The 23,697-nt window shown below is 38.9% G+C and overlaps 1 protein-coding gene across 4 annotated transcripts in view; it reads left to right on the plus strand.

Annotated features, from left to right (window-relative positions):
- Positions 1-18,134, plus strand: part of osbpl5 (oxysterol binding protein-like 5) — a 35,347-nt gene extending 17,213 nt beyond the window's left edge. The window contains exons 1-22 of one of the 4 annotated variants that reach the window (XM_037978274.1): positions 1,601-1,658; positions 4,494-4,647; positions 4,883-4,956; positions 6,115-6,195; positions 6,449-6,550; positions 6,795-6,998; positions 7,265-7,349; positions 7,476-7,638; positions 10,557-10,770; positions 10,973-11,157; positions 11,248-11,329; positions 12,132-12,230; positions 12,388-12,484; positions 12,727-12,825; positions 13,775-13,872; positions 14,034-14,123; positions 14,505-14,641; positions 14,751-14,930; positions 15,038-15,167; positions 15,517-15,631; positions 16,389-16,491; positions 16,576-18,134. In XM_037978274.1, coding sequence (XP_037834202.1) covers positions 4,512-4,647; positions 4,883-4,956; positions 6,115-6,195; positions 6,449-6,550; positions 6,795-6,998; positions 7,265-7,349; positions 7,476-7,638; positions 10,557-10,770; positions 10,973-11,157; positions 11,248-11,329; positions 12,132-12,230; positions 12,388-12,484; positions 12,727-12,825; positions 13,775-13,872; positions 14,034-14,123; positions 14,505-14,641; positions 14,751-14,930; positions 15,038-15,167; positions 15,517-15,631; positions 16,389-16,491; positions 16,576-16,711 — 2,610 coding nt within the window. In that variant the 5' untranslated portion in view covers positions 1,601-1,658; positions 4,494-4,511 and the 3' untranslated portion in view covers positions 16,712-18,134. Of the gene's footprint in view, positions 1-1,600; positions 1,659-4,493; positions 4,648-4,882; positions 4,957-6,114; positions 6,196-6,448; positions 6,551-6,794; positions 6,999-7,264; positions 7,350-7,475; positions 7,639-10,556; positions 10,771-10,972; positions 11,158-11,247; positions 11,330-12,131; positions 12,231-12,387; positions 12,485-12,726; positions 12,826-13,774; positions 13,873-14,033; positions 14,124-14,504; positions 14,642-14,750; positions 14,931-15,037; positions 15,168-15,516; positions 15,632-16,388; positions 16,492-16,575 lie in introns of those variants that run through there. The other 3 variants (XM_017419034.3, XM_017419035.3, XM_037978275.1) reach the window with 3 other exon arrangements.
- Positions 18,135-23,697: the final 5,563 nt, after the last annotated feature.

Consider the following 23,697-nt stretch of genomic DNA (forward strand, 5'->3'; position numbering starts at 1 on the left):
CTGCTTTACTTGTCTTGTCCAAAACAGTAGTTCCAGTTATTTATTTTTTTATCTTTGATTTAGTTTGTGTTTCATCTTTTATGAAAATTTCTGTGCAATGGTCAGTTTCCTAATTGAGCTCTTGCTGACACAGTTTAGATAATTGTGACCTTGTTTTAAGGTGATTAAAATTTAATCAAATGAATGCATTTTCTAAGGTTGACAAGCGTGCAAGCTGGATGAATATTTTATTGAGTACAAACTGGGTGGTTTTGCCAGTAACAGTTTGATATCTATTTTTTAACAATTCAGTGACAATGAAACATAATGGAAAAAAAATGAATGAAATAAATTTCACAATGACTTGTTGTGGAAGTAATTGTGCATATTTTGGTCAGTTAAGCATACCAGAGCCTTTCTACTAATGTTTATTTCTGTAAGCATTGCATCTACTACTGTATGCACCACTCTTCATTGTTGATCCACTCACTGCACTTGGCAGCATCTGATTGGTGTATATCTGGGTCATGTGGCCAGACATTAGTCCCCCCATCACTGGAGATGAGGGTTTAACGTGGGTGGGGGAGACTGAATGGGGCGTAGACGTGTGTCTGGAGTTAATCTATGCCCAGAAACAGCTGGCTTGATACAGGCAGTCAGTATTGTAAAGCTTGCATATTCTGAAATATAAGATAAAGACATAAAGAGGAGTTTTTCTTAGTTAAGACCACATCTGTGCTCAGCTGTCATTTAGTGCTTTTTGCTGTGCCTGCAGCATTGCTTATTTGCTCACAGTGTTATCCTTTTAATGAATGTCATTTTAATTCGGGGAATGGCTCATAATGGAATATTTTTTATATCCTTTTCATTCAGTTTAAAGGGGCAAAATTAAAGTCTTTGCGTGGCTAGTCTTGTTCCTTTTCTATTTACCTTTTATGTTCTTTGGTGTCCTAAATGTATGCTAAATGTCTGCTGGGAAAGTCTTAAACTGTCTTCTAAATTTTTACAACTGTTGAGTGAACTAATTAAAAACAAAACATCTGCATTGTGCTCTTCTAAATGCAACAAGAGCAAATGTCAGAGAGAGGGACCACGCTCTCCATGACCAAGCTGTTTATGAGAGTATTTTGGTTTTCAAAACCTATTTGAAATATTACACTGGTGCTTCCTTGTTTATGTTAGCACAGAGACTTTTTTTTTTTTCAAAAGCACATATTTGGGAGTCTAAAATTATGGCACATGACAAATTCAAGTTCTGAGTGAAGGTCTTTTTTTTTTTCTTCTTTTGAATCTTTGTTGGTTTTGAAATGAATCCGGTGCTTCTGCAGAGCTGAGTAAACTGTCTAAGCCTCATCCTTAGATAGTGGTTGAATTTGTTAGCTAAAATTGTCTTTCCATAAAACCTAAATCTGCACAGCATTGTGAAGCGATGCTGCTTTGGTTGACTTGGGTTTCTGATGGTCTCAAACTTTGCAATTCAAACTTATGTGATATCAGTAGAGCTATATCTAAGCAAGTCATATTCATGAAGCATAATAAATCATACAGGTTAGAACATGTTGGCCGTTCTTTTCCACTCCTCTCCCCCAACTGTCCCAGGTGGTGTAATGATTACTAAAAACAAACAGGCTCTGTGTGACAGCCAGTCAAACGCTTTCACCTCGACAGGGTAACTTTGGGTAAGGCACTTTTGTTGTTGCTTTTTAGTGTTTTCATCTGTTCGTCCTTTTTTTATTTTAGTATTACTGTATAACAGCGGGAATGTGTGGCGTTCATCTGCCTGGTGCTGTTACTGTTTTAACCTTTCCAGAAGGTGCTCATATCACAGGATAAATATTAGCCCAGCACCTGCGCACTGTTGATTTGTTGGATTGAGTAAATGTTAGCTTAGCTTGGCAAACGTTGCACTCTGCACAGTGAGTCGTCGGAGTTAAGTTTTAACAAAGTTACTTTGCTTTTGAGGTTAGTTTTCCTCAGAGTGCCACTTTTTCCACAGAGTGTTTTTTGTCCTTCAATGAAGGCTCTCTATAACCTGAGAGAAAATTGTATCTAATTGCTATTACAATTAAGAAATAAAAATAATTTTATTGATAATTTTTTTCATTGTATTTAGATTCATCGTAGGGTATTTTGGTCACGGTGATTATTGAAAAAGTCTGAAATTATCACTGCTTCATATCCCTTCATATGCTGACATCCTGAGTGGAACGTAACCTGAGCCATGCACTGTGTTCTAGCTTCTGGTTTTGTTAGTAACTCCACTAGATGAATTCAACACATCCAAAGCCTCATTGAAAGAGACTGAAAATGTGATTCACATTCAGAGGAAAACGTAAATATTGGAACATCTTTCACCAATGCACAAAAGCATTTGCGAAGACTTGGTTCACTTTACAAAAGATGGAGGCTATTTTTACAATCATGTCTGACCTAACATGACGTGACTCACCAGCTTCTTCTGCTCAGAGTCAAGAAAACTGATGGGACTGACTAGCGTCTTCCCAGATATTATATAATATGCCAGATATCTCCAGAGATGAGTGTAATTCCTGAAGAAGGGCCGTCGCTGCATTTGTTCTTTCTCAAAAAAACGATTTTTAGTTGACAACTCCTTCCTCCGCTTTCAAGTAATGTACCTTACACTGCCACCACCTGGTGACAGTAAACAGCCCAAATTAGTTCCTTTTGTAAGTTACGAGAAAAGTGAGAAATTTGTGTTTCTTTTTTTTTCCGACTAACACACGTGCCACTGGTGTGTCGGCTGTGTGTGTTTAACAGATAAGCCCATATAAATAACAAACGCCTAAAGCATGCCACACCCATGCCCAGTTGAGACTGCGTAATGTGCTCGTATCCCCAGTCTTCAAGTTATCCACAACTGCAGCTGTGGGACTAAGCAGCGATTGTTTTATCCCGTTTACGTGTGTGCACATCGTGAACTGACTGCGGGCTTGTAGAGGGATTCTCTGTGTGTGTCTGTCCCTTTACAGCTTGGTGGCCATTGTGGTATTGTTGTGAAATTCTAAAGCTTCAAGCTCTTTTCCATGCAGCTCACACCCCTTACAGGGTTCAGCACTGTACTACACATGCACGTATGCACTGCAGCAGTAGAGAGCTATTTATAGACCTGCCCTATAAAGACAAGTGAAGGTCCAATTAAATTGACCTTCTTTCTGTTTTGTCTTTTTTTATTGGAGTCTCTTAAAAGAAACAATGAACAGGAGGGGGAAAGGAAAAACTGAAAATACTGAATGAAGTAAGGATGTTGATAGAATGAGTCATCCAGACAAAGTAGACAACAGAGAGAAGCAGGGAGTGGTTTGATGAGGACATGACTCTGCTTTTGTATTTCTAATATGCACAGAAATCCATGTGTAGAAGGAGGACACACTCAAAGGGTTAACATTCCTGCAGCTCCTCGTGGAGTTTTAAATTACAAAGTTGAGCCATTATTAACTCTTCATTCTTACAAACAGTGGCACTAATTAACAGTTTGAAATTTCATTTGTCCTAATGTAATTGGAGTGGACTAATGTGAGAGGCTAAAACCATAAATCAGTCTCTGAAGACACTGTGAATGAAAACTATGTAAGCGTTTTCTTAGATGATGTTTTTGAGGAATCGTAGACGAGACTGCTCTGTTGGAGGCGAGACAGAGGGTTTTTGTCAGCTGTTCAGACAAGTTCAGGTCGTAGCAGCTAACATAAATTAACCTCACTGTTTCACTATTAGCTCAGCTGCTGTTAGAACATGTGTAATGACCTGTCTGGAAATAATTGTGACCCTGCAAAAGTAGTTAACAACATCCTATGAGTAGTTTGCAAGTTGTCAGTGTTTGGCAAGCTCAGTAGAAGAGAAAAGACACCTGCTGTCTGTCTGTCTGCAAAGCCTTGCTTTGGTCTTCTTTACGTGGCTGTAGAGCTGCAGATCCATAATTTCATCTTGTATACACCTATAGTAGCTACACTTCTTTTCTTTATGTACTTTAAATGTGCAACCTTTTAGTAAATGGGCTTTTATATTGATTAAGGGAATGACTGAAGGGGTTTTTGTTGTTTGAAGCAGAGTAGACAAAGGAAGAGCCATAGCAGTTATGTTTGAGGACGTTTTGGACAGTGAAACTCTGTGAAAAGACTAGCTGAAGCAGGTTGAAGCCTTCATCTGTCACATCGTCTGACAATGTGCAGTCGGAACGGCTTGTCACTGCCGTGCACTGTTGTTATGTGGACACAATCTTGTACAGTATGGCTTTGTTAGTATTTGAGAACAGTGAAAGAGTGACCTATCAGAAACATAGATTTACACAAAAAGGAGTAGGTTTTGAGAGCACGGTGGTGAAGAGAGGAAAAAAAAGGAGCTACAGGAAGTAAATGAATTAGTTGAGCTGTCTGTAAATTCTGTTAGATGAACAAATCGTGAAGGCACCCTTGGAAGAAACTTTTTTTTCCTCTGTTTGCACTTTTTACATTTCCTTTACCTTGTTTTCTTCTTTTTATGTTTTTATTTCATCAAAGGACAAGCAAACTGTCAGGATGAAGGAGGAGAATTTATTCCATCGAAGGCTGTCTCTTTGCCCTAGTGCCACCTCCCCACCTAAAATTGATCCTCGCTCGCTCACTCGGAACCTGTCTTATGGAGGAGGCAACGAGATCTACAACCTCAGTCCAGGTCAGAGGCTAAGACTTCAAAGATATGTCAAAGTGAAATTAATTCTGATGATAGTCCAGAAATCTGTGCTGGAGGAAAATGTGACATTTCGTACTGTAAAACACTGAAAATACAAATCAACGAACCGTATTTGCTGCTTATTTGCTGCTTTGATGGCTGCCGCGCTTTAATTGTTTGTCTGCAGGTTTAATCACTGAGCGCATTTGTATGTAACTGTGTTGTGGGTTCCCACCAGGCAGTGAAACAGACAGGAACGCTCTCTCCATGCTGAATAATGAATTTAGTCCTGCCCAATCACCAGACAGCAAGGTAAGAACACAGCTCCTGATTGGGCAGTTCCTCAACAGATCACAATAAATCGCTCCAAAGATGAGCTCACAGCAATTCTGTTTTCTTTCTATGAACATTTCTCTTTATTGTTATTTCTTTTGTAACTCGAAAAACAATTTGACTAAGCTTAAAACTGTTGAGCCCTTGGTTTCATAGGAAATTAAGTCATTTTAGTCATTTTAGGGAGATGCAATTTTATATAAGAACTAGAAACCACACATTACTATTAGGTCAATTAGCTCGAACAAAAAGACTTAAAAAGCTGCTATTCATACCACAATAATATTTGGGTAAAATCACATTAAAGCTGCAATGTTTATGCCAAGGCCATGGTGGGAACTATGTCTTTAATACAACAACTGACCTATGTGGTCTCGCTGCTGCTTATTTTGTATTAGACAATCTGTCTCCATTCTCAAACGATATTTTTTAGGTACAGAAAAACAAATCTTGCAAGTGGTTATCTGGTAATCTCATTTTGTCTTGTCCCCTTCCCACATGTTGCTTCACTTCGCTCAGTCTCACAGTATGTGAAATAATGTCACGTGTGCAGCTGCATCTCTTGCTCTTTGCCCTGTCCGCCATCCCAAAGGTCCTTAAGTTACTATTTAAAACTGAGAACAGCTTAACCCTGCATGCTTTTTTTTACATGGGAATATATTTGTATATAAGACGTTTTTTGATGAATCATCCTGGTTTAGTGCATTTAATCACGCGGCTGTGTAGTTAAATATCACTTAAAGTTTGTTTTCACTTGTACGTGCAGATTATTAAACCTGCTGTTAAACCTTTTGTGATCTCAGCCCAAAAGGTTAGTTGGTTTGTGGTCACAAAACCAAAACTGGTTGCCTGTTCAGTTTCACTGCTTATAGAAAGAGCCAACCACCAGCTTTTCACAAACTGCTGCATAAACACTGTGCTTCAGATTTAAGCAAATACAAATAATAAACTTTGTGGGGATACATTTTTTTAATTATCAGTAGTTAATAAACCTTTGTCTTACAGATTTAGCCCAATAGGAACTTTTAGAAGACAACATTTTACTCTAATTTGTCTGTGCAGAAGCTGTGATAGTTAAGAGTGTTTAGTTTAGTTGTTGTGGCACTCTTTTTTATACTTTTTCACTCCCAACTCTAGTCTGAGTCCAGGATGTTTAATGGTGTTGAGAAGGACTGCCCCTCCCCCACCGAGAAACTGGCTCGAAAGGAGTCTCTCAAGGTACACGTCACTTCCTTCTGTGTGAGACAGCTGACAGAAACATTAACATTATTGCATTTTGTTCATCCCAAAGTGGGTCAGATACTGAGGATTTTGGCACATTTTGAATCGCCTTTGTTTGTTCAGGGTTTATACGTTTTATGTTACAGTTCTCAGATGAACGCCACGGCTTGTTTGACTCTGCTTCCACCTAGTGTTTGCTCATTCGTCTGACAGTGAGACTGGTGACTCACTTGTGGGTTTTTTTCTACAGGTTCAAAAGCAGAATTATCGGCAGGAAAAGAAACGGGCAGCTAAAGAACTTTCTAGTGCACTTAAGGACCCCAGTGTTGTCATCATGTCGAACTGGCTCAAGGTCTGCAAATGTTGTTTTGTTTTGTTTTTTATCACGCAAAGCCGTTTTGTTTACACGGAAAATGTTTGCTGTCACATAGATCGCATCAACTGTTGGTTTCACAATTTGCTAATCAGTTTGTAATATGATAATTAACAACACCAGAGTAACTGTAAAGTTTAGGTTGTGTTTATATACTGCTTACTAAAACAGTAACGTCATAATCCTACCTTTACTCCCTGTTACATTCTTTTGATTTCTGTAGATCCGTGGTTATTTAAAAGGTTGGACCAAGCTGTGGTGCATCCTGAAGCCTGGTGTACTTTTAATCTATAAGACTCCAAAAACAGATCACTGGGTGGGCACCATTCTTCTCAACGCATGCAAGCTGATTGAGAGACCCTCTAAGAAGGATGGCTTCTGCTTCAAGCTCTACCACCCTCTGGACAAATCCATCTGGGCTGTGAAGGTCAGACAGTCATTCTGAGACACACTGAAGAAAAAGCATCACATGTGTAAACTGTGTTTAGGCATTTTGTTACTTGCAGCCTGTTTCAAAAACATCATTTGTTCATTTATTTATTTATTTATGGATGACACTTTATAACAGACCAAAATGAGTATTTTAGCACCAACAAGTTCATTTCCAAAGGGACTTTAGGGAACTTTTCATTTCTGGTGGTACAAAATAAATGTTCAACATAAAGTGAGTCACCGTTTGATCCGTGTGTTCAGGGTCCCAAAGGAGAAAATGTTGGTTCCATCACACAGCCTTTACCCAGCAACTACCTGATCTTCAGAGCTGCATCGGAGTCTGATGGTGAGTTGTTTTTTTTTTGCTGTTGTTTTGCTTAGAGGTGTACATAGTTTCATGTTTTTGATTTTTTTATAGTGGAAATGTGCCAATAGCGCTTTTGTTCCTCTCTAAATTTAATATTTACACTAGGCCGGTGCTGGATGGATGCCCTGGAGCTGGCCCTGAGCTGCTCCAGTCTCTACAAACTGACAGCCAAAGCTGGGAAAGAGGGAGATATCAGCATGTCGTCAGAGTCCCCACAAATACTCCACCTGCTGCAGTCCTCTCCATTCACTGATACTGAGCTGCTACAGTAAGTAATACACTGAAAGACCTGCAAACATGGAAAACAGACGATAGATAAACACAACTTTTTTTTTTTATATATGTTCCAATTGGATTAGCTGTTCCCAATTAACACTCTCCAAATTGCTGCACTTTCCAGCTCATGCAAAAGACTGTTGGCATTTTAACACAAGCAGTTGGAAATTACCAGATGGTTTGTCTAAAATATGCTCTCAGTGCATTCGGGTAAACAGCTTCGAAAAGCAGCTGAAGAATCGTGGCTTCATGAGTGAAAGTGGCTCCGGGAAGAACCTCAGGTACCTCAGGAAGGATCTGATTGTGGATCTTTTAAGATGTAAAATATAACAAATGTGCTTTAATTAGTCTCTGATAGCAGTGTAAATACAGTGGAATGGTTTATACTATTTTGAAAACAATCAGTATGTGTCTTTTTGTTTGTTTTAGTCTAAGCCGTCCAGAGAATATTTCACAAAGCTTCAAGATTTTTTAAATATATGTGCTCTTCCATTTTCTTAGCTATTACTATTTTTTATTTCAGTCTTGGCTGGTAAATTGTTGTAAACTAGAAAAAGTGTAGCGCTGAGATTTAGCTCTGATTAAATCTTTCAGATGATTTGGCAAAAAGTTGTTCTATAAAATTGTTTATAACTTCATAGTGTTTCTGTTGCCATACCACACATCATCACATATATAAATCCTCAGTCTGTGGGGAACTTTGCACTGAAATTATGGCACAAATATAAAAAGAACAGCTCTCACTACATACAAATCAGCTCCTAGTGATTATAGCAAAGCAAGTGACTAATACAAGTTGTGTTTCCATTTAATTAGTTAGCAGCTGTCTCTGCTTGCTTTAACTCGTTTTCTGGCTTATTTCAGATGTTTTCTGTTCTTTATTAATAACACACATAATTTGCTAAGTGAGGGTGTCTTTAAAGCTCTTCTTTTTTAAATCACTAAAGGTTTGTACATGTCTGCTGTGCCTTCAGATTAAATAATGGTTTGGACTGTTGCCAAGAACAGTGGAGTTTCCCTCCGAGTACTCCAGTATTTTCTGTTGTAAATAAGGACTTTACAAGTAAAGTTTAAAAACTAGTTGTAAAACATACTGTTTTTACATGTTAAAAGCTTACTTTATGATGCAACGTTATAGTTAACAGGCTGACTGAGGGAATGAGCAATTGTCCCTCAAGAGCTACATGTGCCCCTAAACATGACAGCCAGTGCCCTAAGTGTGGACTGCTTATATCAGTTAGAAGATAAAAAATAATAATTATAAGTATCAGCTTCTTGTTGATAAGTGCTAACAGAGTAGAAAGTCACTAAAAAACAGGATTTTTGCTTCCATACTTTGCATTTTGTGAGATATATTATTTTGTCTTCTTTATAAATCATGGTGAGTTGATACCTCTGCTCATCCAAATGTGCTTAAATGTATACATATATATATTTTTTTGCAGCTCTTAATATTAAATTATGCAATGTTGTTTACATCCTGCATTAGACTTCCCTCCGCTCCTCACCCTTCCCCCTCCTCTTACCTTCTTCACGGCTAAAATTCCTCCCTCTGCCCATCCTTCCCAGCAGTCCCGCCTCTACTGCTCCTGTCAGCCAATCGCAGCAGCCCGTTTGTTCACATGACTGACAGGGGAGCAGGAAGATGGAGTACACCACCCAAAACGCAGCCATTGCAAGCTTGCAGGCACACAGAAACACACCTTGGCACACAGACAGAAATATTCATACACACAAGCAGGTGTAAAACCGTCTGCACTGTTTTGTCAGTTGGTTGACAATATTTAAATACACAAGAAAGAAGAGAAAAGCAGGCTGTATCTGGTTTTGGATTTGCAGATAACAGCATTTTTTTGGGAGTCTTTAAGAAGAAATAGTCTGTGCTGTGTATGTTTAAGGTAAGGAAAGCAGCTTCCGTTCTAAGGTGTGTTTGACTCAACAGATATCATTGTGGATCAGTGAGTGATTCAGAGTGTGCTGGAATGTAGTTGTTCGGGTCTGGAAAGTCCACAGGGATTTCGAAATTTGAACTCTCTTCCACTGTTGTAAAGGAACATGATCCATTTCCTTGTTTTCTGTCTACAGTTTCATCACTCAGTGGGATTATAAAAACAAGTAACAAACTGCATTTTCTGTCAGTTTGCCAGGATTTGTGACATATCTAACAATGGCTGAATGGATTATAAAAATCATGCACTCCTTTTTGTGTCTCTCCTTCTTTGATGTGGACATAAGCACCATTAGTGTACAGACACTGTCTAACTTAAAATGGCTGAAGGATTGTCCTCTAAAATCACCCTTTTCATTTTCAGCCCCTGTATCTCTTTCCCCTTTGGTTGTTCTGCTTTCTTTTTATTGTGGCCATTTACAAGCAGATGTCCTTTAGTCATCATCTTTTTTTTCTCGATTTGCTCCGGTTGTGTGCAGACTGATCTGAGGTCTGGGTTTGATTATAGGAGGATTCAGTACTGGATGCAGTGTGAAAGAGTTATTTCTAAGCTTTGTAGGTCTTTGTGTGCACATTTGCTGTTTATTTCAAATCTTTACTTTCGTACTTGCACAGTTTTTGACCTAGAGGAACTACATTAAAGTGTATTCAGTTCAGTGAGCAGAAGGATGGTACATTGAAAAGCCAAAGGTTTACATTCATTTATAGTTCAGTATAATTCTTCAATTCTACTGCTTCCAAACTTCCAAACAGGTTAGGGTTATTTAACCAGCAGACATTTGAAGTCTGTACATTTTTTGTGATAAAAATAATTTTGTTTCAGAAGCTTCTGATGAAATCCTGTGAATCCTTTACATCTGTAAATGATTTAATTTATTCATTATATTCTAACAGTTTAAATGCAGCAGCAGCATCAAACTGGTTGTTTCTCACCTTTGTGTTCAATTCTGTGTTTTTATTAGGTTGCATGAGGCATCCCTGCTTGGCAATCATCACATGGAGCATGACGCCTTCTCCGACAAATCGGAGCGAGAAACTCACGACGAGTGGGACATTACAGCCAATGAAAACGGTGGAAGGCTGACAGAAGAGAGCGACATAGAGCAGTTAGACGAGATGCCCCCTGGACCACAAGCCACTGCTTATGTGGAGCAGAGCACAGAGGAAATGGCTGAGGTAAAAGAGACTCTGCCAACACTTTTTTGTGCTAAAGTTCATCCTCTGTATTTAAATGAAGGTTCTTCATTGTCCTCAAGTATGCAAATAACCGTAGTCATGCCCTCTGGCCTGTTTTTGTTTCTGGTATGTGGGTTACTGTTACTCTGCTCCATTGTCTTTCTTTCTTTGACCGTGCCTCTGGTTATCTTTGTTCCCTTAGGCCGGTGAAGCCTCTCAGGTCGAGAACGTATCAGACGAGAACAAGGGTCTGATCTGGGGTCTGCTGAAGCAGCTGCGACCGGGCATGGACCTGTCAAAGGTGGTTCTGCCAACGTTCATTCTGGAGCCTCGTTCCTTCCTAGACAAGCTGTCTGACTACTACTACCATGCAGATCTGCTCTCACAGTCAGTAACTTTATTTAGTCTGTGTTCATTAAAATATCTTGCAGTCTTTTTATGTCATCGTGCCCCTGACTTTTCTGCTCTTTTACCCAGGGCTTCACTGGAAGAGTGCGCATATGGTCGGATTAAGCAGGTGCTGAGGTGGTACCTGTCTGGCTTCTACAAGAAGCCAAAAGTAAGATATGTTCTCTGTTTTGGTTTTGTTTTATCTGTTTGGCTGTACTGTAGGGCAACAATGGTTACAAGTCAAAAACTAATCCTACATTTGGACAGTAATGTAATGAAATATTAATGCACAGTAATCTCATTCATGGTGAGAAGTTTAAAATGGAAAAAAAAAGAACATTTGTTACATGACTGCTAACCTCTGCTTTGCCCTGGTTCTCAGTCATATATTCAACTCACCAGTCGATTTTCTGCAAGTGAACGTTTTCGGTGCATCGGAAGATGTTTGCATTTTTGTTGCTGCTTTGGGCTCACCGTCGAAATCAAATCACATGCAGTAACACTTTATGAGCTGGCTGCATGACAGATGGCCCGTTTTTCTGTGGTAGAAACATCAGGAGACGCTTTCCTCTTGTTTCACTCGTTAGAGATTTATATCCTGTGTGGCAGCAGCATCACTGAGGAGCACTCTGTGTGAGCCAGCAGAAAATACATGTAGATCAATCGGGCCTTACTCAGCACTTTTTGTGCTGACTACTTTTGGAGGCTTTGCATAAATAGATCCATAAACACTAAATTACCTCTCATTTAAAGACCTACAAACGACAGCTTGAATACTTCTGTTACAACCCTGGCAGGATTGTGTACCAATACTGCTGCTGTTATGTCCTATGCAACCGTCCAGACAAATGTTTCATGATCAGATTATGTGTTAATTGGGAAGAAACAGTAATCTAGCTCACCTTTGACACGATAAAACACCAACCATTTGTGTCATATGATGTTTGAATCAATTTTGCTTGTGCTTCCAGGGGCTGAAAAAGCCGTACAACCCAATCCTGGGGGAGACGTTTCGCTGCTGCTGGCTTCATCCTCAGACAGACAGCTGCACCTTCTACATCGCTGAGCAGGTTAAATCACAGCTGAAAAGCAGGACATGGTTCATGCATTGTACAGTTTGTACAGTTTGTCAAACAAAGAGGACTCACACCTGTGAAATATATATATATATATATATATAAAGACTGTATTTGACGCTCAGCTGTCTCTCTTCCTGTCTTCTGCCAGGTGTCTCATCATCCACCTATCTCTGCCTTTTATATCAGCAATAGGAGGGATGGATTTTGTATCAGTGGGAGCATCCTGGCCAAGTCTAAGTTCTATGGTACATAACCTGTTAGAATATGCAGTCTGTTTGTCTTAGTGAAAATATTACCGGTGATTGGTACATGTACATAATCGTATGAAGGACAGAATAATGTAATAGCAGGTTTGATCCTCATTTTGACCCTGTTGTTGGTGCATGTTAAGATAAATTACCACATTTTCTTCAGAAAATGACTGTTGTTGTACATTTAATAAGGAAAACTTATCAGAAAGACTGATAGTAGGTAACTCTTCTTGTAGGTAACTCTTTGTCAGCTATTCTGGAGGGCAAAGCGAGGCTGTTGTTCCTGAACAGGGATGAGGAGTATGTCATCACCATGCCCTACGCGCACTGCAAAGGTAAACGTCTGCATGTCACTCTCTAATGAATAATCCAGTTATGTTCTTGCTACTTAGACAAAAGGTCTCTATAGTGTTTTGATACTGCAACATACAGATGTTTTCATTTATGCTCACTTTAGGTACTTTTGAAACAGTTAACAGTAAGCTCACTGGTTCCGTTCTGACAGAGGATATTGTTTAACTCCAGCAATCGGAAAGTCAGTGGTTTGATCTCGAGCCCATCTATTTGCGTCAGTCTTCTTGAGCAAGACGTAAACCCCCAGATTGACACTAATAGCATGTACAGAATAAGAAACTCAGTGTGACTGTGTGTGTGTGTGTGTGTGTGTGTGTGTGAGTGGACTGGAGTATTCATCATTCACACACACACACTACCACAGCTTTATCTAGGCAATACTTTTTTATATCTTCTTGTAAAAATCTTTACCTGAATGAAAGGTTGTCCTGCTGTACTTTCTTTTTTTTGTATAATTCTGATAAAAATAGTTTTGTATTTCATATCCAAATAACCGCAGCCGTTTTGACCTAAACATCCAAATTCAGCAACCATGCTTACAAAGAAATCTTTCTGTCCTGATAAATAAAGTGTGGGCTTCATCCTTTACAGCTTTTACGGTTGTGATCAATATGTCTGAGCTACTGGAAATAAAACAAGGCCTCATTTTACTTTAAATTTCATCTGTCACATGGCAGACGGCCAAACTGGGAGATGGAGGATGGCTGTAGTAGAAGTTAGATCAGGTTTCTGTTTATTCACCAAGGTTACCTACCAGGTAGATAAATCTAACGAGGTTAGAGTTACCTCCTCATGTTATAATATTTTAGTGGAAGGGGTAATTGTGTAGTAACACAAGAATGATTTAGATTTATCTGTGGACTTTTACCAGGAGTATTTAAAGCTAAATACTGAATGAGCTGTTGATCTGATGGGGTTTCTCTCCTGTAGGTATCTTGTATGGCACCACGACATTAGAGCTGGGAGGGAAAATTACCATTGAATGTGAGAAAACAAAGTGTTTAGCTGAGCTGGAGTTCAGACTGAAGGTATGTTTGTTTTTTTTCTTTCTAAGTTAAAGCTTTAGTTTACAGAAAAATGCTCTTAAGCTTGTTTTGATTTGTATATCTTGTACAGTAATAGTTCTGTAACTCCAAGGCAACAGTTGCTTGTCATCTAAGGGGTTAATGTTGGGTTCTGTTGCCCTCAGCCTTTCCTTGGAGGCCCCAGCTCTGTAAATCAGGTCAGTGGGAAGATCTTCCTGGAAGAGGAGCTAATGGCCACCGTAGATGGACACTGGGTAAGCACTCGTGATTAACCTCTCAGTTCTGGTTTAAATTTATCTTTTTGTACCACTCATTGCTGTTTCAGTATCACAGCTGTGTTCAGTATGTTCTTTGTGGTAATTAGAAGCAGAATTGGTAATTATAGACTGAGGATCAGCAGGCAGGCACCGCCAGAATAAGACTCCATTTAGAGGGTCTCAGAGTGGGCTGGAGTGTCTGACAAATAGAGCTGAAACAAATTGGAAAATGTTTTTAACTACCTGAGAAGGATTTTTTCTAGAACCTTCTTTCTTTCCTAGTTTACTAATATTGTGGAACATTGATGTGGCAGTGTGCTGACTTAATAAATATATATATATTTAAACTGAACATTTTGTTGCTTTTGTCAATATCAGGACAGCGAGGTGTTTATTCAAGAGAAGCGCTCGGGCCAGCAAGAAACTTTGTGGAACCCAACTCTGGACATTCGCAGCAGGCGCCTCAAGCGACAAGTGGTCCAGTTAGACCAGCAGGGGGAGTTTGAGTCTGAAAGGTAAAATTACCAGAAAACAACATAAGTTGCTGCTGATGTCAGCGTGAACAGGTTAATTGGTGCGTTTGCTCAGTTATTACCGGATTTATTATTTTTACGTTCCCAACAGGCTGTGGCAGCATGTGACACGCGCCATCATGGAACGGGACCAAGTGCAGGCGACCCAGGAGAAGTTTGTCCTGGAGGAGGCTCAGCGGCGAGAGGCCAAAGAGAGGGGAGACAAACCCTGGATCCCTCAGCTGTTCCAGCAGGACCCCATCACCTCAGAGTGGACCTACAGGCACATGGAGTACGACCACACCTTGTGGATTTTTACTGTAGCTTTTTAGTTCAATGAGGCAAAAAATAAAATGTGGAGTAAGGCATTTTAAAACTTACAGTAGCCTTTATTTGCAGCACTCGGCCGTGGGACCCTGAGGTTTGTCTCATTCAGTTTGAGAAGGACGGAGTGATTCAGACACACGAGAAAAGCCAGAGACAACCCAACGGGCTCTCCTACCGCCACAGCTGGGCCAGACAGCACAAGGTGAAACCAGGAAGTTCTCCCATACTCTCATGTTCCAGAAAATCACAATCCTCCACTTTTTTTGTTCCTTTTTTGCATCAATAGAGCAACTTCGAACAGTTTCATATGAAAATATTGGGTGTAGAAACGTTTAAATGTTATTGAAAAGAAAACTAAATTAAATCAAATTTGCTTCCTTCTAAATCCAACAGAGATGTAGCTACTCCAATATAATTGATTTTCTTCTGCTTAATTTTCACTGCAGTGATACGCAAACATTCAAATTCAATCTTTATTTAGGTCATTAGTTTGTAGTTTTCTGTCAGTTTTCATGCAGTTCAGTTTGAAACTCCGTTTCTTGTCTTTTCAGGCCGAACTGAACGGGAAGCACCGGAAAACGAGCAGCCAGCCGTCCACCTGCAGCCAGAACACCGAGAGCAGCAGCTCCACGCCTGAACCGTCACACGAGTCCTCGGACAACGAAGGTGAGACGGCCTCTCACGCACAAACATCTTACGGCACTCCTCAGGAGCATCATCACAGGGAAGCTGCTTGTAAAAAATATTTAAATAAAGTTAAAATATTAAATGTGTTTTTTTGTTTTGTGTTGGTTTTTGCTGAAGAAATATGAACCTTTTTGAAATACAGGATTTTAATATCAGTCACGTGAAGGTCAGAGCTTAAAAAAAACATTAAAAAAAGAAGCTTGTTTTTGTCAGTTTTTATATGATTTTTGCTGTAGGTGCAGCCAAAATCAGTCAAAACACACTGCAACAAGTTTTAGACAATAAAAGACATTGTTGTGTTGATCTGATGGCAAACTGTAGGAGACATCATGTCCTCAACTCAGCTTTATGTAAGGACTGCTTCAAGGGCTTAACAAAGCAAACAGATCAATTTAGTCATGATAATATAAACCAAAAATATAAAACATAAAAACTACAATAAAATTAATAACACTGCTCTTAAGTCTAAGAGTTTATAAATAATCATTTAAAACAAGGAAGTCTAATCAGTTAGATGAACCCTCTAACGTGTTAAAACTAACATTTTTATTTTCATTTCAAAGCTTTTCACATTTAAATGAAACTTTATTCAAAAATACTTGTCTTTAAAAATGAATAATTCTTAATCAAAACAGCAATGAAACATCCTAGTTTGCTTACTTGTATGTTTCCTTAATATATAAAGTAGATTTTGTTGTGATGTGTTTTGAAGTGTCTGTTTCTGTTTTGCTCTCAGCTTTTTCCAGCCAGTGTGCTCGTTGCAGTAAAGACAAGAAGGACTTTGCTCTGATCGAGGCCTCCATCTCATCCATACAGAAGACACAACAAGATATTCAGAAGTAAAACCAGCAGTGAATAGGATTATCTGAACTCCTGCAGGTGTGTGTGTTTTGTTTTAAACTCTGTTCCTTGTTTTGGTGCAGGAACCTGGTGGTTCTGGGCCGTCAGCTGTCTCATCAGAGGGCGACAGACGACAACGTGTCACTAACAGGCCGTCACTGCCTCATCCTCTGCGTCCTGCTCCTCTCCCAGCTCCTCCTCAACTATGTCTTCACCTGAGCCAGCTCCTCGGGGAGAAGGTTCCCTCCAGCACTGATCTGCACTAACTCTAATGAGCACAAAGGGACAGAGATCTCAGATCAGTGTTAGGAGGGTCACTTTGTCCGGGGCGGGGACTTTCTAGCAATAAAACACAGTCACAGCCACGCCTGTCAGTCATCTGCGGAGAGGAGCGGCTCCTCCTAGTGTAGCGAGACTGAAACAGCACCGGCACCCACGCACTTTGAGCAAGAGAGGGAAACGAACTGTCGGCACGATTAAAAAGATTCAAAATACGTGTTGGAGAATGATTTGGCGAAAAAAAGATAGAACGGAGAGGATGTTTCATCATTCCTTAGTGTCTTTTTTTTAAAAATATATATACATTTCCCCGCAATACTGTTCATCTGTGAGCGTGCCTGTATGTGTGCTGTTTGTATTTACCGTAGGCCCTGTGGGCACAAAGATCACGGCTCGGACTTCTCCTCTCCCTTCCACTCCAGATTATGGGCCTTAACGCTGAAGCCAAAAACAAGAAAAGTACCGGATCTAGAAGTGAAGAAACAGTGCAATTGTTGTGTTTTGTATCAATGTCCACTCAAATACGCTCTGTCTCGTCTTTTTAGTAATGATTTTACCAAAAACAGTATTTATAATCTGAAAGGACAACGAGTATTTGTTTACAGGAGAACCTGCATGTGTTTGGAACGACACATTGGGAGGAAGAATACTGGGAAGGAAGCAGGGCAGAGAGCCAAACAGAGTGTCTTTGTACTTGAGTGCCTGTACTGCTGTATCTGAAAGGACTAATGGAATAACACTGATCTGATTCAGGCCGTGAAAATAGTTTGTACAATCATTCACGTAACGAAGGAACCAAGAGAAATGGAAGTTTATTAAAAAAAACAAAACAAACAAAAAAAACAACAACATATGAGCCTAAAAGAAGAGATTTATGTGAGCATCTTGGTCAACACCATGTTCAAGTGACTGTCTTAGATGTAAACACTTAGTACAAAAACAGAAAAAAAGGATTTTCTTTTAATCAATTTGTATATATTTGTCGGTTTCAAAGAGATTTAAGAATGTATTTATTACGTGATTCACCTTGACTTTCATCGATCGAACTGAACACGAGTCGTGTCTGGGCTCGTGAGTTTTACTGTTTTTCATAGACTGATTGCCCGTACTGATCTAGTTCGATCAGCGAACAGCACAAGAAAGGAAGTCATGTCTGTGAACACTTTAAAAAAAAAAAAAAAAAAGAAACACCTTCATTTGTTTGTTCTTTTCACTGTTGTTTTTGTTTTCTACTTGGCTGCCATGTTGTGGGGAATTCTACATGCCAGATACTTTGGTCATATGGAACAAAACAATATAAGATGTTGATACCTGATGTTTGCATTCATACTGTAGCACTACAGTAAAACGTTTCACCCCTCGGCACCGTCTGTGGCCCTCACTGATGTCTTACATGAAGAAAATGCTGAAGGCAAGCCTTTCTTTATAGACTCCACTTGTTACTTCTGTAATACTCCACTAGGGGGCGATACTAACCTGCGTAAACTAAGGTTTAACTGGGACCGTAAACAGCTCCATGGCTGCCATGCTGCTGTCAAACAGGTAAATTATCCACAAAAAGAAAAACTCAGAACTAAGGAGCATTAGTTGTGATTCTAGCATTTTATTTCTTCCAAGCCCGGAGATGGCCCAAACTATTTATACCCTCTTGTTTTTACTCTGGAAGAATAGAATAAAATAGAATGCCTTTATTGTCTTTGTACATATTACAGGGAAGTTAAGATTGGTTACTCCTATGAAGAACGATCAATAATAAAATAAATAAATAAAAACATCACAGGATTTTTTTGTTTTGTTTTTTTTTAAAAGCACCTAATACACAGAATCAAGTTCAACAAAAACAGCATTCTAAGATGGGAGGAGGACAGGTTTGTGTTTGTGGAGTTTTACTGCTTTAGGACAGAAACTGTTTGTGGTTCTTGTGGTTCTGGATTTAACGGCTCGGCAGCGTCTTGTCAGAGGGGAAGAGTTCGAACAGATGCTGACCGGCTGGGATGTGATGTTGGCTCTGGAAAGTGTGCCTGGTTGCAACATCTGTAAGGAAGAGGAGGAAACATCCAGGGAAAATTTCTACATTTTCCATCTAATACTTCCTGAACAAAACCTTTGATGCTCCATAGAAGCAAAAGGTGGATTTTAGTGATATTTTAAGTAAAATGTTCAAGGAGAGTCAAATCATTTTTCAACCTTTTCCTGTTTACGTCAGAAAAATTATACTTCTGCTTGTTATACTTTGATTATAAAATAGAGAAAATAAAGGCTGCCAGTCCTTCTATATGAGCAACAAGGAGTCAGTTTTATGATGTACAACAGCTAACCTCTAAGAATGAATCCACAAGAGGAAATCTGACCTCAGATTGAGCAGAAAACTCTTTTTTTTAAATGTGACAATCAGAAGGTCAAAGGTCAAGCTCACCTGGCTCCACTTTAATTTCTTCTCTAACTTCAAGTGGTCTCAATGGAAGATACCACTGAGATACAGGCCAAAGAAGCTCATCACAGCTGAGGTTTAATCAAACCTGGGTTATTAAGCCGAAGCCAGAAAAGACTCATCAGATATAACGAACAATCTTCACTAAGGGGAAGAAGAGAACATCTTTGATTCAGTCTGTCAGACAGGGAGCATTTAGGCTTTTAATGATGCCATTTTCATTTCTGCAGTTTTGTAATATATCAGACTATTAAGAGTCTTATCTGAGCAGATGGACATTTCTGCCACACACACTGATTCAAGGTCCAATTAGTGTAACAGAGATGTGTTTAAGTCTTATTTTACACTGAAATGCTGTTAAAATACAGTTCTTGTCGTTCTGTTCTGTGAAAGCAGATGTTGTTTTATCAAACAGCTGACTTAAACAAACTCCTTCAGTAAATAAATTCCAACGTGTAATGAGCCTTCCTCTTCCGTGTAAGTAACACTATGATTGACAGCACAGCAGTTGAAAGTGTACATGACTTTAGGGAGAACGCCTCGGATGTGAGGCATGAAGGAACCAGTGACTGAAACTGTACCAGAAGGTGGAACCTGCCTCCTTCAGCGAGACAGAAAGTTCTGGCTCAGTTTCACTGAAACCTCCTGTCTGTCAGAGAAAACTTAGATCTTGAAGCAAACCGTCTGGTTTGACGACCTGCGATCCTCTGGAAGCTGTTAGGATTTTTACTTTGATGCAGTGATAATAAAACAAATATAAATATGGTCTAAATTATTATTTTTTTTATGTCTTTACTTATCCAACACCAGAGCAACATGTACAGTGTCTTACTCTTCTTAGCCATATTTTTGTTGGAGCTCATAGCAATAATCTTTCATAGGAAGTGTTTTATCCTCTAAACGTGTTGTACCAGTTAGTTGCTTGATTGTTTTCATAGGTTTAATAAAGTTGCATAATCTAATGCAGAATCCCAGGATGTCTCTCTGAGAGTATCTGAGGGGAATGATTATCAGCTGCTGCCACATCAAACTTTAGCTCAATATTTGGTAAACTGACTGATCTATGTGTTTACTTATGTGGATTAGCTGCGGTGGCCATCTTGAATTGTATTGACTCCAAAAGTGAATCAGCTGTAGTCGTGCACCCAGTGGTTCATTTCTGAAAGTTTCAGTAACATTCATCCAGTTGGTCCTCATATATTTTGCTAACAGAAGGACAGAGTTGACTACAATTAAATAATGGCAACATTTTAAGCAGAAATCTTATACAATCTGTTTGCTCCGAATATGTTTGTGAATGACTCTCAGCTACTATGACACCAAAGTTTAGCTCAATAACTGTCAAATTGTCTGATTTATACCAATTTTTGTGTTTTTTAAGGTCGGTTGGCTGTGGCAGCCATCTTGAATCAGGTTTACCCCAAAATTTCACCAGTTGTAGATGCACATCTAATGATTATTTTCTGCAAGTTTTATCAAAGTTTCTTTAGTGGTTCAAGAGATATTTTGCTAACAGACAAAGACGTGAAGCCTTTCAGCTGCAGACGTTTTATTTTTGTATGTTTTCACAGCAGCTAATATCGGCTACACCCAGATAAACTCCGTCAGCTGTTACTGTTTGTACAGTCAGTGTGTTAACTGAAGCTGAAACAGGAAGTTTGAAATACAGTTTTCTGACAGCTCCATCATTTTTCCACTGATGAGAGGATGACATGGATTTGTTTTGGTTTGTCTCCATGAAAGTCCAAGTTTTAAGAATTCTGTAGATAAAGTTAAAAAATGACTCCAAAAAAATTATTTGGTTGTTTTTATCTCCTGCCTTCTTCGGATTGAATTTAAAGTTTAGCTGCAGAATTATTCAAGTGTTGATTTTAAAACAGCACAAAAATTTATTCGCACCTTGAATCAGCTAAAAATATCTATTTGCCATAATTAAAAACTTGTTTCAGTCACTATTCATTGAAAAAATACATAATTTATCATGGTTTTTTAGATATAATATGTCAAATTATATACATATATGTATATATGTATATAATTTATTGAATAAAGAAAAAGAAAAAAAAGATCAAATTTAAAGACATTCATTACTTGAGCTTTGCTCACTAATAATTGTTATTTTTTTATTATTTCTTAGTGATATATTTTTTATAACAATCAATCAAATCAGCTAAATGAGTAAAAATACAAACATGTGGTTTTTAACTTTTCAGTTTGAAAAAAAGAAGAGAATTCAAGATGATCGGCCTCCTTTGGATGTTCTTTGTTGCTCTGTCAAAATCAAATGTTGCTGAGAATTAACTTTTTTTTAAGTGAAACGAGAAGCAATCGATACTCGATCTGCCTTGAATTTGACATGTGATGTGAAGAGTTTTCGAGTTTTAAACCCCTCCACTTCTGAATGTGACTAAACCATCCTCATAATTCTTCAGTTTTCCCTCCGTGAACCTTGTGCTCCCCACCCTCGTTCCCTCCCTCAGGCAGGTGAGTTTCAGGCCGGCGGTGCTCAGGTGTGTCCTGCTTGTTTTGGCTGAAGGGCAGCTGGGTTCAGGCTGGATGTTTGTTGTGTGGGTTGCTGCTCTGTTGCAGCAGGCCTGTCTGGAATAGACTGAGCGCTGATGCAGAGAACTTGTCTGGACTTGCCGCCGCCGCCCCTCTTCCTCCTCCTCCTCCTCCTCCTCCTGTAGGAGAAGAAGGAGAGGAGAAAGAGGGGGCAGGCTGGGTAATCTGAGGCGGTGCTTGTAATGTGTCTGTCTTTTACTGCCTGAGATCAGATAAGGTCATATATCTGTGGAAGATGATGGTTCAGCTCTTTGGAACTGGAGTTCTCTGTTAATGATATGAACAATTAATATCTTACATGTAGTAGATAGTAGAGGTGTGCAATACTGCAAGATTTGGTATCAATCCAACACCAAGTAAAGACCAATATCATTGATGCCGATACTGATACTTCTAATAATTAAAGTAGACGCATCATCATATTGTTAAATCTGAATGAAGTTTCATGGCCTTTAAATTATTTTTTTTTCCCATTAGATTATTAATTAATTAGAGTACAGTACAGACTCTTAGCAAAGTTTCTGGCTAAATATTATGATCCAAGCTGCAACCAGAAGTGCTACAGCTAGCTGCTGCTGCTTTTTGCACTTGCAAACAAAATTCTATGTAAATACCAGGTAAACTGACAATAGTTAGAAGTTGTTCTGATACCGGACTAAAAAACAATATGTAGACAGGAGTCTTGATTTTTATGATGAATACTATAATTCTACTATTGTTTAGTTTTACGTTTATGGTCTTTATATGATTTTAACAGGATAAATTAACTTTATCAAGCTGCTGTGACTGAATCCAACAGCTCATGTGGTGTTAAACTTGTACTTTATTAACATATGTGTAGTGTTTGTAGACCCTAATATTAGTTTGATATCTGTTCATTTTTTGAACAGACTTTTCAACAGATGTTTTTAGTATTACTTGAAAAAAAAGAAATTCCTTTAAGAAGAAAAAAGACTACATTTCCCCTTCCATCTAAACTGACTCATCAAACTTGGCCTGTGATATTCAAATGATGATTCACAAAATTTCAGTGTAAAAGGAAAATAAAACCTCTCCGACGAGTACAGATCTGTATGCGTGGTTGTTTCAACGCTATGTCTGACTGTTTTCCTCGCAATCACCTACATCCCATAAATAAAATACAATGAAAAGGATGCAGGGTGGTCTTCGTGTGAAGACAGGTAAACCTGCTGTAACAAAGAAGGATTTTAGGTCAGGTGTTGTAATAAACTGCCTCTGGCTGAGATGTAAGACTATACAGGAGCTCTGTTTGGAGTCTCATGTTGTTATCGGTGAGACTCATATAGCGCTGCTGCTGTTGTTGAGTCTTGTCCTGCAGCTCTTCAAGTGTTAAAATGAGACAAACACGCAGAGTATAAGTACTGCTGGGTGATTACAGAATGAAAACAGGCGAGATGATTATTGATGAAATACAGGTGTGTGCAGAGCAGGATGCAAAGACAACTGAGGACATCTTTGGACTAAAACACAATCATTACACAAGAAAACTTAAGCTATACCAACTAATAAAACTTACTGGTTCTTTTAAAACGCATGTTCTAAAATAGTTTTGCAAATATTTCTTGGTTTCTTAGACTTTTTTGTACTTTTATCACCCAGCAGCAACAATGTTCTTCTTTTACGAACAAAAAAACAACATACAAGAAGTTTGTTACCACTAAGCTGTTATACCGAGACAAAAATACTTCTTAAAATATGTTTTAAATAATAAATTGGAGCATTGCTTGGAAAAAGTTTTAAGTAAAGTTACACACCTAACTTAAAACTTCTCAGAGTTACGACACAGAGAGAGATTACAGGTAAATATGGAAAGATAATAAATTGTCTGAGGGGCCAGACGAAGTGCAGCCCAAAGACCCCTTATGATGAACATAAATATTGGACACAGTGTTCCCTCGCCCGGACGCGGGTC

The sequence above is a fragment of the Kryptolebias marmoratus genome, linkage group LG11, assembly GCF_001649575.2.
Source record: "Kryptolebias marmoratus isolate JLee-2015 linkage group LG11, ASM164957v2, whole genome shotgun sequence".
NCBI lineage: Eukaryota > Metazoa > Chordata > Actinopteri > Cyprinodontiformes > Rivulidae > Kryptolebias > Kryptolebias marmoratus.